The 12,012-nt window shown below is 39.8% G+C and overlaps 1 protein-coding gene across 1 annotated transcript in view; it reads left to right on the top strand.

Annotated features, from left to right (window-relative positions):
• The window catches only part of LOC122548331 (cytokine-dependent hematopoietic cell linker-like), a 175,258-nt gene that overhangs the window by 86,951 nt on the left and 76,295 nt on the right, over positions 1 to 12,012 (top strand). The window contains exon 5 of the mRNA XM_087986506.1: positions 9,211 to 9,254. Within this exon, the coding sequence (XP_087842632.1) occupies positions 9,211 to 9,254 (44 nt within the window). The remainder of the gene's footprint in view (positions 1 to 9,210; positions 9,255 to 12,012) is intronic.

Below are 12,012 nucleotides of genomic sequence, written 5' to 3'. Positions count from 1 at the left end.
TTTGGACTTCTCCACAAATGTGGAGTCACAGATACAGAAGGCAGTGGACTTTGGCTCCAAAGTCAGTATCCCACAAGTTCAAGAAATGGAGGACTGCATTTCTACATGTCACTACAAGGGCATCAGCAGCTGGAAATATTTGTAAGCAGTAACTTGTTCCACTTCATTAAAGTGCAAGTAGCCTGTGACCATACTAAGGTCTTGCTGATCATATCTGCATGTTTCCCCGATGGCTGCTGTGAATAATATATTCTGCAGTAGTCATGCCTGCCACAGATTTTCAAATTGTGAATGGCTTCTGAAGAACAAACAGTGCCTGTGAGGAGGTGCTAGATGGTTCTCTTCAGCAGCCAGAATCAGGTCCCCAGCATCACCACAACAACTGCTGTTTGCAGATAAGGATTGTCATCCAACTATTAACTTGTTAGAAACAATGTTCAGAAACCTTGACCAATCAGAAGGAGCACTTGACAACAAGTGTGTGTTGAGGATCATGATCAATGAAATAGAACAGCAGAGAGAGGCCTTCACATCACTGCAAGAACTGTCCATCAATGATTTGTTCAAATCAACTTCTTCATTGCTACCATCTGATAGTGACACAGCCTCAAGATTAACCCATCCATGATGATTGAGGAAGACTAGAGTAGGATTCACTTCTCTGATAAAGTTGAATCCGTTCCCAGACCTAACCTGTACCAGTTTTAGAGCAGCAAGTTGTGTGAATGTCCTGCCTTGGAGAGATGGAAACCTCAATTACAAATTAAAATGAGTGGCATTTTGGGAAGGCAAATCAGAGCAGGATTTATACAATTAATGGTAAGGTCCTGGGGGAGTGTTGCTGAACAAAGTGCAGGTTCATATTTCCATAAAAGTAGAGTCACAGGTAGGTAGGATAATGAATAAGGCATTTAGTATGCTTTCCTTTATTGGTCAGAGCACTGAGTATAGGAGTTGGGAGGTCATGTTACAGAGCGCAGGACATTGATTAAGACATTTTTGAATCATTGTGTTCAGTTCTGGACTCCCTGCGATTATAAAGGATGTTGTGAAACTTGAAAGGGTTCAGAAAATATTTACAAGGATGGTGCTAAGATTGGAGGGTTTGAGCTATAGGGTGAGGCTGAATAGACTGGGGCTGTTTCCCCTGGAACGTTGGAGGCTGAGGGGTGACCCTAAAGAAGTTTATAAAGTCATGAGGGGCATGGATAGGGTAAATAGACAAGGTCTTTTTCCTCAGGTGAGGCAATCCAAAACTAGAGGGCATAGGTTTTAGGTGAGAGAGGAAAGATTTAAAAGGGACCTAAGGGACAATGTTTTCATGCAGAGGGTGGTGTGTGTATGGAATGAGCTGCCACAGGAAATAGTGGAGGCTGGTACAATTACAGCATTTAAAATGCATCTGGATGGGTATATGAATAGGAAGGGTTTGGAGGGATATGGGCCAAGTGCTGGCAAATGGGATGAGATTAGGCTAGGATATCTGGTCGGCATGGACAAGTTGGACCACAGGCTCTGTTTCCATGCTGTACCTCTCTATGACTCTAATTCGGAGCATGGCTCATATTCCCAATGTTTGGGATATCTGGCTATAAAAGGGTGTTGGCAGCTGCCCACTGGAGAGGTTCAGTATTTTGAACAGCAATCTTTGCGAGTCAGAAGAACAGAAGCAACTCCTTCAGGCTGTTCAAGGATGCTGTGGGCTTCCATTTAGCTGCAGTCTCAGATCTCTCCTTCTGCCTCCATCCCCATCCACTTATAGCACTGGCCATTCCATGCCATGATCACAGGCACCTCCACTCTAAGCCCCAACCATCCACTTTTCTCTTCCCTTCAGCTTTCTCTCTCCTTCCCTCAATAAGCCTCTCAGTAACTTCCCCTCAACACAACTAATTCACATTTGTGGCCTCTCTCATTCTCCCAGATCCTGAGGGTCCCTGACTGTTAGTTTCCCTGTGGCAGCTGGCCGGCCATGGTAATTTGGACAACCACATATCTAGTAATAGAAGTAAATCATTCAAATGTGGGATCCAGCCATAACATTCAGCAGGACCTTCACATTGCTGTCTCTGTTTCTACCCTCCCCATTAATATTGGAGACAAAGATCCTTCTCTTTCTTTTCCTTTCCCTCTAAATATTTGACATTACAGCCTCATTTCAGAAAGGATTCTTTTTCAGAACTAAAAGGTTCAAGATTATTCTTCTATGCTAATAGTGGGTTTAGATGAGATGTTAGAGTTAGCTATCAGTTTGCCAATCACATATGAGCCTCAACCTTAGCCTAACAGACTCTCCCAAAGTGAGGAAGTCAGTTTTCACCAGTAGACGTGGTGGTGAATTGATGTCAAACAAATTGCTAATCTTGCCAACTCCTTTATCATTCTTTCATAGCCATCATTCCTATTGGTTCACAATTGGCATGTTTCCCAAGGAAATATAGCAGATATTTGTGGAAGCCCTGAGATTGTCAAAGAGTCATAGAGATGTACAGCATTCCCCTCTCACCCTAAACCTCTGCCCTCTAGTTCTGGACTCCACGACCCCAGGGAACAGACTTTGCCTATTTATCCTATCCATGCCCCTCATAATTTTGTAAACCTCCATAAGGTCACCCCTCAGCTTCTGACACTCCAGGGAAAACAGCCCCAGCCTGTTCAGCCTCTCCCTGTAGCTCAAATCCTCCAACCCTGGCAACGTTCTTGTAAATCTTTTCTGAACCCTTTAAAGTTCCACAACATCTTTCCAATAGGAAGGAGACCAGAATTGCACACAATATTCCAACAGTGGCCTAACCAATGTCCTGTACAGTCGCAACATGACCTCCCAACTCCTGTACTCAATACTCTGACCAATAAAGGAAAGCATACCAAACACCTTCTTCACTATCCTATCTACCTGTGACTCCACTTTCAAGGAGTTATGAACCTGCGCTCCAAGGTCTCTTTCTTTGAACATTTTCTTTGGTCAGACTTCGAGTAGGGCAACCCTCTGAGTTGGGCCTTCTGGCATTATCTCAATGCCATATCAAGCCCCTTGAAGAAATTCATTTCCTCTTCTTAGGACAGTCTTGGGAATCAAGTGACTAGACAAAGTAATGAGCATAAGTGTTCCGCAAGATGCAAACATGTTAAGCATGGAGACTGTGATAATCCTTCAACCGTCGAGATAAATCTGTGTATATGGACCATTTGAATGGCATTTGCAAAAAATGTTTTAGATTCTGTTTCAATTGCTTTGAGTGCAATGATTCTAGATATTTAAGAATGATCCAAAGTTGCAAAGTGATCACAAATAATAATCTAAATAGATATTGCTCAATGATTTAAGACCATACAAAGACAAGGACACAGATCTTCCAGTCTCTGGAAGGAGATGCACGGGGGATCCCCTCAGAAATCCCATCAGGATTCATGCAAATTGTACAGGAAATCTGTACTTCCAATGTGAAATTCCCTTTCTCCCCTAGTACCTTCTCAAAAAGTCTCCAACCCTTAAGTTAGAGTCGGGTACTTCAGACAGTTTCAACCTGCTTACAAGAATAATTACACATGGAAAAGGTAGACAAAAAAGTTTCCATCTAACTCCTCAGCAACTCTACAACTGCCATCCAATTATTCACAATGAACCCTGATTCCCCACTTGACCCCACCTCCTTGACAACTACATCCCTAACCTAAGCACTATGGCCTCCAGTTCCAACCACCTTCCCCGACCCAACCTGTCCTGACCAGCCTTCAATCCATCTTCCCATCTGCCACCCGACCCACCTCAGCCAACTCACTTGCCTGCCTCTCTATTCACTTTACCCACCTCCCCAACATCCTAACCCACCAACTCATCTGCCAGCCTGTGACCCCACCCAACCATCACACAACCTTCTTGTCACCGTGCGCATTTACCCAATTCTTTTACTCACATTATACAATTACAATCCATCCATTGTGTTCCAAAGATGCATGGGGACATTGAAACTATTTATTTGAGGCAATATGGCAGGCACTGCTAAATCAGAAGGCCTAGCTTCTGATCCATTCTCTGTGTGTCTCCTTCTTCAAGTCACTTCACTAGTCGTTTCTGAAGGATCTTCCAACAGAAGATCACTCATAAAGAATGGACGAAGGAATGTGTGGGTTCCATTTTCGTCTGATAGAATTTTTAATTTTGATCAAAAGTTCTGGACAGTTTTAAAGTTATTTTAAAGATGAGAGTGACCTTGACTGTTTTAGGTAACAAGTTTGTCGTTAAGCAGTTCTATGAGACCAGAATTAACAGGGTTTATTCCCACTTTGATTACTTCAACAACAACAATTTATATTTGTATAGCACCTTCAACAGAACAATACTTCCTATGCAGCTTCACAGCAGTAAATATGACAAGGAATCGTATCGGGGGTATTATGTTAGATTCCTAAGCTTAGGTTCTGGCAACTAAAGGCATTACCAATGACACAGCAATTAAATCAGGTATGTTTAAAACACCAAAGTAAAAGAAGTGCAAATATCTTGGAGCATTACGGGGTTGAATGGAAGTAGGGATGGGAAGAAAATCATTGGGAAATATGGAATCAAGGATGGAAATGTTAAAATCAAGATGTTGTTTTATAAGGAGCTAGTGTAGGCCAAAGAGCAATGGGATGATGGGTGAATGTGAATTAGGACCTTTGGAGCAGAGTTTGGGTAGCCTCGGGTTTATGGAGTTGGATCTGCCGTAGACAAGGTAACAAAGATGTGGAAGAGATCTGCAGTGAAATAGCATAGTTAGGGACAAAGTTATGCATCATTATAGAAGTGGAACTAGGTGGTTCCTGTGAGAAATAGAAGGAGCCTGTTTTATATGGCATTTAGGACCTCAATAGGTTAAGTGACAATATGCAGTAGGTTCTGCTCATCAAAATATAAAAGTCTATTCCTTGGAAGAGCAAACCACTAAACCATTTTTACTTGCTGTTTTCTGCTCATTAGCACCACTGTGTCAGCCTGTTTCATAGCTATAATGTGAACTTCCACTTGCTTTCAGCTTGAAGTCTAACAGAGACAACTATGAAATAATATGTAATAAACCTATTTACTGGTCATCAAGATTAAATATTCCTTCTTCCTAAAGCATTATGTGGGTATCCTTCGCCACACGCTATCATTGGCCTAGACATATACCAACAAGAATTGATGACAACAAATCTACCTGATATTTCCCAGAACGTATCCAATATTATAAGATAGTGACAGCAATGAGGAATCAAATTAAAATCAGATCAATAACAGCTCCTTGAGGTATTATTACCAGAGGTAATGATGCCAAAGTCCTCCAGAGGTCTCAGCATCAAAGGCATCAGTTCACAGTGAATTCAATTCATTCAACGTGATATCAATATAAGGCTGAAAGCATTGAATACTGCAAAAGCTGCGTGCTCTGGCAATAATACGGAAGACCTGTGTTCCAGAACTTACAGCATCCCGAGCCAAGCTATTCCAGTGCATCTACAATATTGGCATCTACTTGACAATGGGGGAAATTTCCCATGTATGTGCTGTACACAAAAAGCAGGACAAATCCAATCTAGCCAATTACTGCCCCATCAGTCTACTCTATACTATCAGTAAAGTGATGGAAGGTGCCATTAACAGCACTATCAAGTAGCACCTGCTCAGTGATGCCCATTTTGGATTCTGTCAGGGTTACTCAGCTCCTGACCTCATTATAGCATTGGTTCAAATATTGACAAAAGAGCTGAATTCCAGAGGTGAGGTAAGAGTGATAGCCTTTGACATCAAGGCCACATTTGACCAAGTGTGGCATCAAGGTGCCCTAACAAAACTGGAAGCAGTGTGAATTGGGTGGAATCTCTCTCCAGGCTGAAGCCATACCTAGCACATAGGAAGATGGTTAGATGACTGGATGTTAGTCATCTCAGCTCCAAGACATCCCTACAGGAGTTCCTCATAGTAGTGTTCTCAGCCCAACCATCTTCAGCTGCTTCATTAATGTCATTCCCTCCATCATAAGATCAGAAATAGGAATGTTTGCTGATGATTGCACAATGTTTGGTACCATTTTCGACTCTTCAGATACTGAAGCAGTCCATGTCCAAATGCAGCAAGATCTAGGCTGTACCCAAGATTGGGCTGACAAGTGGCAGGAGAATTCATGACACACAAGTGTCAGGCAATGACCCTCTCCAATAATAGAGAATATAATGACCACCCCTTGATATTCACTGACACTACTGTTACAGAATTCCCAATATCCTGGGAAGTTGCTGTTGATGCAAAACTGAAATTGATTTGTCTTCTAAATACTGTACCTATAAGAGTAAATTGAAGGCTAGGAATTCTGCAACATGTAACTCACCTTCTGAATCCCTAAAGCCTGTCAACTGTTTACAAGGTACAAGTCAGGAGTGTGATGGAATACTCCCCACTTGTTTAGATGAGTGTGGACTCAATAGCACTCAAGAAGCATGACACTATCCAGCACAAAGCAACACATTGGTTGGCATCATTTCCACAAATATTCATTCCCTCTACAGCTGATGCTCAATAACAGCAGTGAGTATGATCTACAAGATGCACTGCAGATATTCGCTGTGGCTCTTAGACAGCATTTTCCAAACCCACCATCTAGAAGTACAAGGGCAACGTATACATGGGAACACAACCACCTGCAAGTTCCCCTCCAAGCAATTCAGCGATGGTACAGGTGAGACTTAAATCTGGGCCTCCTGGCTCAGAGGTAAGAATATTATTGCTGTACTACAAGACCCCTTCTAGATACTTTCCTAGTCAACCTCTTATTACACACTTTTGGAGCAGGTGGGATTGGACTCCAAGCAACCTGGCTCAGAGGTAAGGAAACTACCACTATAGCCCTACAAGATTCCTTCACTTTTACCAAGAAGCGGAAACAAGGCACCATATCCTCATATGACGATGATGTGATAGTCTTCATGTGACCTATGTTTACAAGTCTGGAATTTGACTAAAAGCATTTGAATTTTAGTGTACAACCCTGCAGAAAGATCAGGAAGCATAAGGACAGGTAGTTTACCTTTATCACAGTCATGTCAAATGTCTTTGTATCTTTGATAAGAGCTGTTTCAGAATAGTGCAAGGGCAGAAACCACTTTGGAATTATTTAGACATTGCAGGAAAACTGAGCCTGAATTTGGGACAAACCAATACCAATTCAAAAAGGAAAGGAAGGTTGGAAATGCGTCTGTAGTTTGTAAGGATTGAAGGATAAGGGTTTCATTTACTCCTCTTCTGAATTCAGAAATGTAGTTCAGTTTAATATTTGTATCTTTTCTGTTTAATTTCATTTTATACGTTAATTTCATATCAAAATTTTGGTATTGTGTTTTACCTTCACAATGATAATAGTGTTGTCTCCATTCCTAATCAGTTAAATCATGGTCCAATAAGCATTTCAGATGAGAAAGGACTGATTTATAAGACTGTAGATAAAAGAGACATTTATAGGCACAGAATAGATTATATCACAACCCATCACATTTAGAATTGCAAAAAAAGGTAAGTCCAATGATTCTGATAATAAGTATTTAAATAATACATTAGAATTCAGTTACATTTATGAAAATTGCTAATATGAGCAATTTTTTTAACAAATCCTATTTTGTTCTTAAATTACTGAATTCCAATGTAGCATTTCTTATTATAATATAGATTTAGCCATCCACGAGAAATTTTACCTTCCCCTCCATACCTCATTTCATGTAACTTTTTCACATTGTGTTACCATCATGGGAATAAATGTCATAACCAAGCAGAAATATCATCTTCTAATTTTAAATAGTTTAGCTCATTCCGTAGGAAGTCTTGTAGCAAGGTAAGTAGTGTCCTTGCCTCTGAGCTTGAAGTTCTCAGATCAATTCCAACTCAGTATTTCATTGGCAAGGAAGGTGCATTTTTAATACAGTCAATCAGTTTTCCCAGATGAAAAGGCCAATAATACTTGGAAGTGGTTGTACTGGACCTCCATTTTGAGGCTTACAAAACTGGGCAGACAAGTATATGTCATTTGCAAGTTTTAATGTTTTCTTTCCTTCTGGGTTAGCATCAATTTGTAAATCTACATATGATATAAGCAGGCAGCAAGAACAGTATTGGTTATCCATTTGATGGAAAGAAATTGAAGTCTGTAGAATACTTATCTATAATTTCAAACTACAATGTGCACATAAAGTGTTTGTATCTGCAGCAACTCTGATGTCTCGGGTCTCAGTTATGTGGATGGTAGGAGTGGGTCAGATTGATGTCAACAGCATGGAGTTCAATTCCTATTCAAGTTGGGATGAGTTTGGGGCCTGTACTATGGGTTGTATCTTTGTGAATTTAAGAAGAAGAAAGTTTATTCTAAATAGAAATCTGCAGAAGTAAATGTTATTAGAAGCTTACAATGGTATGTTCAATAAATTTTAAATGGAAAGATTATCCTGAATACAACTTGACATCATTCAGATTATTCGGTATACCAAACCTTCAACAAACCTGTTTGGGTATTAGCAATGTGGGAAATATGGGGGAGTATATCACATTTTTGAAATATAGTCTTGCTACTCAGCCAATCAACATATTCCAGAAAAATGTGTTCCTAGAATGTAATTGGTTGAAAGAACAGGTTGAATGACTGGTGACCTCCAATACCTGATTGGTCAAATTCTGTGGGACGTGATTGGGCTGTCAGGATTGCATTTTGGGTTCTTGACTACAAATGTATATTCCAGAAATCAAACACATAATAATTTCAATAGATTTACTCAATGGTATTACAATAAATATAAATTATATAACCTGCCATGAACTTACAACACTCTGGTACGTATGCTCCCGAAGGTGTACAATGTGAGGAGCTATATTACAGAAATATCATCCACTCAGATCACATAACAGATCTGCCACATTTTGTATCTTTGAAATGGAGGTCATTTACAACCTTTCCAAGTGTTATTGGCTTTCTCCTCAGGAAAAACTGTTTGACTGTATTACAGATGCCTTTCTTTGTCATTAAGTAACGAGTGGGAATGGATTTGAGAACTTCCAGCTCATAGACTGCAATACCACAGTATATACTACATTATACAGGAAATTATATTATAGTTGATAGTTTTGTTTGATTAATAATGTATATTACAATAGTTAATAATCAAAACATTCAACGCATTTAAGATGTGTCCATATTTTTCACTTTCTAGAACCAAAGGGAAATAAGAACTATAAATGGACATCCAAAACATTTGTAAGTATTATTAATGTTTTGTTTTGAAATGGATAAATATATTGCTAAGTTATCAACAAATATTTTTGAATTAATTATCTCTTTACCAGTGATATGAAAGTGATTAACCCTAACTGTATATGAATACCGACATCTTTTGTGTACTTGTTTACTTTTGATGCTTTTACCTGTTTTAAGAGTGTTGCAGCCTTTAATAATGAGTTGTACTGTTGACTCTGCTTCACTCTCCTGTCAAAGTGGATACCTATCCATCTTGTGGCTTGCATGCTTCTGCAAAATTCCAGTCAATAGCATAGAAGTATATCACAATGTCAAATGCAAGTTGTGTAGTAGCTTTTTTGTTAATATTAATTAGTTGAAAGAGTACTGGAAGCATTTCCACCTTCTGTGGACCCAGATTTTATTTTAACACTTCTCCCACTATCACAGCTTTTGACTTGCATTGTCAACACCTTTGTCATTTGATCACCCCTGCCTTGTATCCCACCTTTGTTCTTTTCATTATTTACCTGCTGTAATACAAGATGAATTAGCACAATTGCCTATTTTTCTCAAATGAATTAGGTCCCTGCATGGCAATGAAGAAATGCATTCAAGCATCTAAATATAGCCTTTTTCTGTAAATTACAATGTTTACTTTGAACTCAGATGGCCATGTTTTGGAGGAGAGATGGCAGTATCCATTGACATCTATCTAATAAACTTGCTGAATTTTATACCGTTACTTTACTCCTCTTTTCCTATTCCTTATTCTCACTCTAGTCCCTTTGTCATTTCCACCTCAATCCCTCACTACCCTGTTTGCCACTGATTTTCTCATCTCTAAACCTCTGATACCTCTTGTATGCATATTGTTAGGTTTCAGTGTTTTCAGGTCTGTGTAGTGCATTGGCTAGCAATTAAACCTATAGTAGACTGAAAGATCTAATGAGAAATTCTGTTATACTAATCATCAGAAACTGACAGCAGATAGATAATTTGATTAAGAGACACCATGGGAGTAGTCATACTAGAGCTGGAATAATTCACACTGGCATAGTGGGAAGATATTTTCTGAGTGTTCTACATTCGGGACATATGTTCAGTTCTGTAGCACTTTCAACTTGATGAGTGGAAAAGTTCATTGTAAAGTATAACTTAATAAGATTTAACTTCTAGGAATTGTAAGATATAGAAAGGGAGGTGGTTCAAAGTGAACAAGACAGATCAATACTCTGTAAGAGTGGATTTGCAACAAGTTAGGTTTGTCAAGAATTTTAGGTAATTCTGGGTTATTCAGTTATTTTCTGTGATAAAAGCTGTAACATCAGAGGCTCGTGGCTTCAAAATGAAATCCAAAGATTCGCCGCAGTGTAATTTCTGTGCTTGAAATCAATTATTTTTGTTACACACGTTTCATTTTTCCAAAGAATGTCCTCATCTTAAGTAGATCCAGTAAGAATGTTCTGGTTTAAATAGATATTAGTATCAATGTAAGGAATCTTTTGCAAGGTGGTGGTTCACAATACATTTAACAAACCACTTCTGAATTGAAGCCTCTGTTGCAAGGTAGAAATGTGGTAGCCAATTTTCCATGAACAGTAGCGTGATAATGTGCACTAATTGGGGCTCAGTATCAACTATTACTTGGATATTACAGAGGCCATTTGGCACCAAATTGGTAATTGATCTATGAAGACTCGCCTGCTGTGAATTGTGCTTCACCATATGTTGTGTAGTTAGATCATCACATCGAACAGCAGGAAATGTGTATTTTTTTTATTCATTTGTGAGGTGTGAGAATCACTGGCTGGCCAGCATCTATTGCTCATCCCAAGTTGCCCTTGAGAAGGTGGTAGTGAGCTGTCTTCTTCGACCGCTGCAGTCCACCTGCTGTGGGTTGATGCATAATACTGTCAGGAAGGGAATTCCAGGATTTTGATCCAGCAACAATGAAGGAATGGTGATATAGTTCCAAGTCAAGATGCTGAGTGCCTTGGAGGCGATCTTCCAAGTGGTGGTATTCTAATATATCTACTGCCCTTGTCCTTCGAAATGGAAGTGGTCATGGGTTTGGAAGGTACTGTTTGAGGGTCTTTGGTGAATTTCTGCAGTGCATCTTGTATAGAGTACAAGCTGCTACTACTGAGCGTCAGTGGTGGAGGGAGTGGATGCTTGTGGATGCAGTGCCAATCAAGCGGGCTGCTTTGTCCTGGATGGAATCAAGCTTCTTGAGTGTTGCTGGAGCTGCACTCATCCAGGCAAGTGGGGAGTATTCCATCATATTCCAGGCATTGTCTTGTAAATGGTGGGCAGGCTTTGGGGGAGTCAGGAGGTAAGTCGCAGCAGTATTCCTGTTCTTGTAGTGACTTTGTTTATGTGATGAGTCCAATTGAATTTCTGATCAATTGTAACCCCCAGGATATTGATAGTGGGGGATTCAGTGATGGAACATTGGAGGTCAATGCTTTAGATGATTTCTTAACCTGGCACAACTAAACATTTATTAAACAGCTACACAACCCCACTCCTATTACCAACAGTGTCATTTGGGATCACTAACTATAAAAACGATAGGTGCTGATTTATATATCCTGGTTATGATACAGCAGTGCTTGTTTCTGGTGCTTTCCATTGTTATGTCAAGCTGTAAAACTCTCCAGGGAATGATTTGGATGTTGCTAAATTACTTTTTTGTTGCCTTTGTGGCTTCTTAATGAAGGAAAGATTGATGAAGGCAGAGAAGTGGATGTTGTCAATATGGTCTTCAACAAGACAT

Source organism: Chiloscyllium plagiosum, unplaced genomic scaffold, assembly GCF_037043375.1.
Source record: "Chiloscyllium plagiosum isolate Xiang-an unplaced genomic scaffold, Cpla_swu_hap1 HiC_scaffold_1, whole genome shotgun sequence".
In the NCBI taxonomy this organism is placed as follows: Eukaryota; Metazoa; Chordata; class Chondrichthyes; order Orectolobiformes; family Hemiscylliidae; genus Chiloscyllium; species Chiloscyllium plagiosum.
Note: the sequence above shows the minus strand (reverse complement) of the source record. Positions and strands in the feature narration are given on the sequence as shown.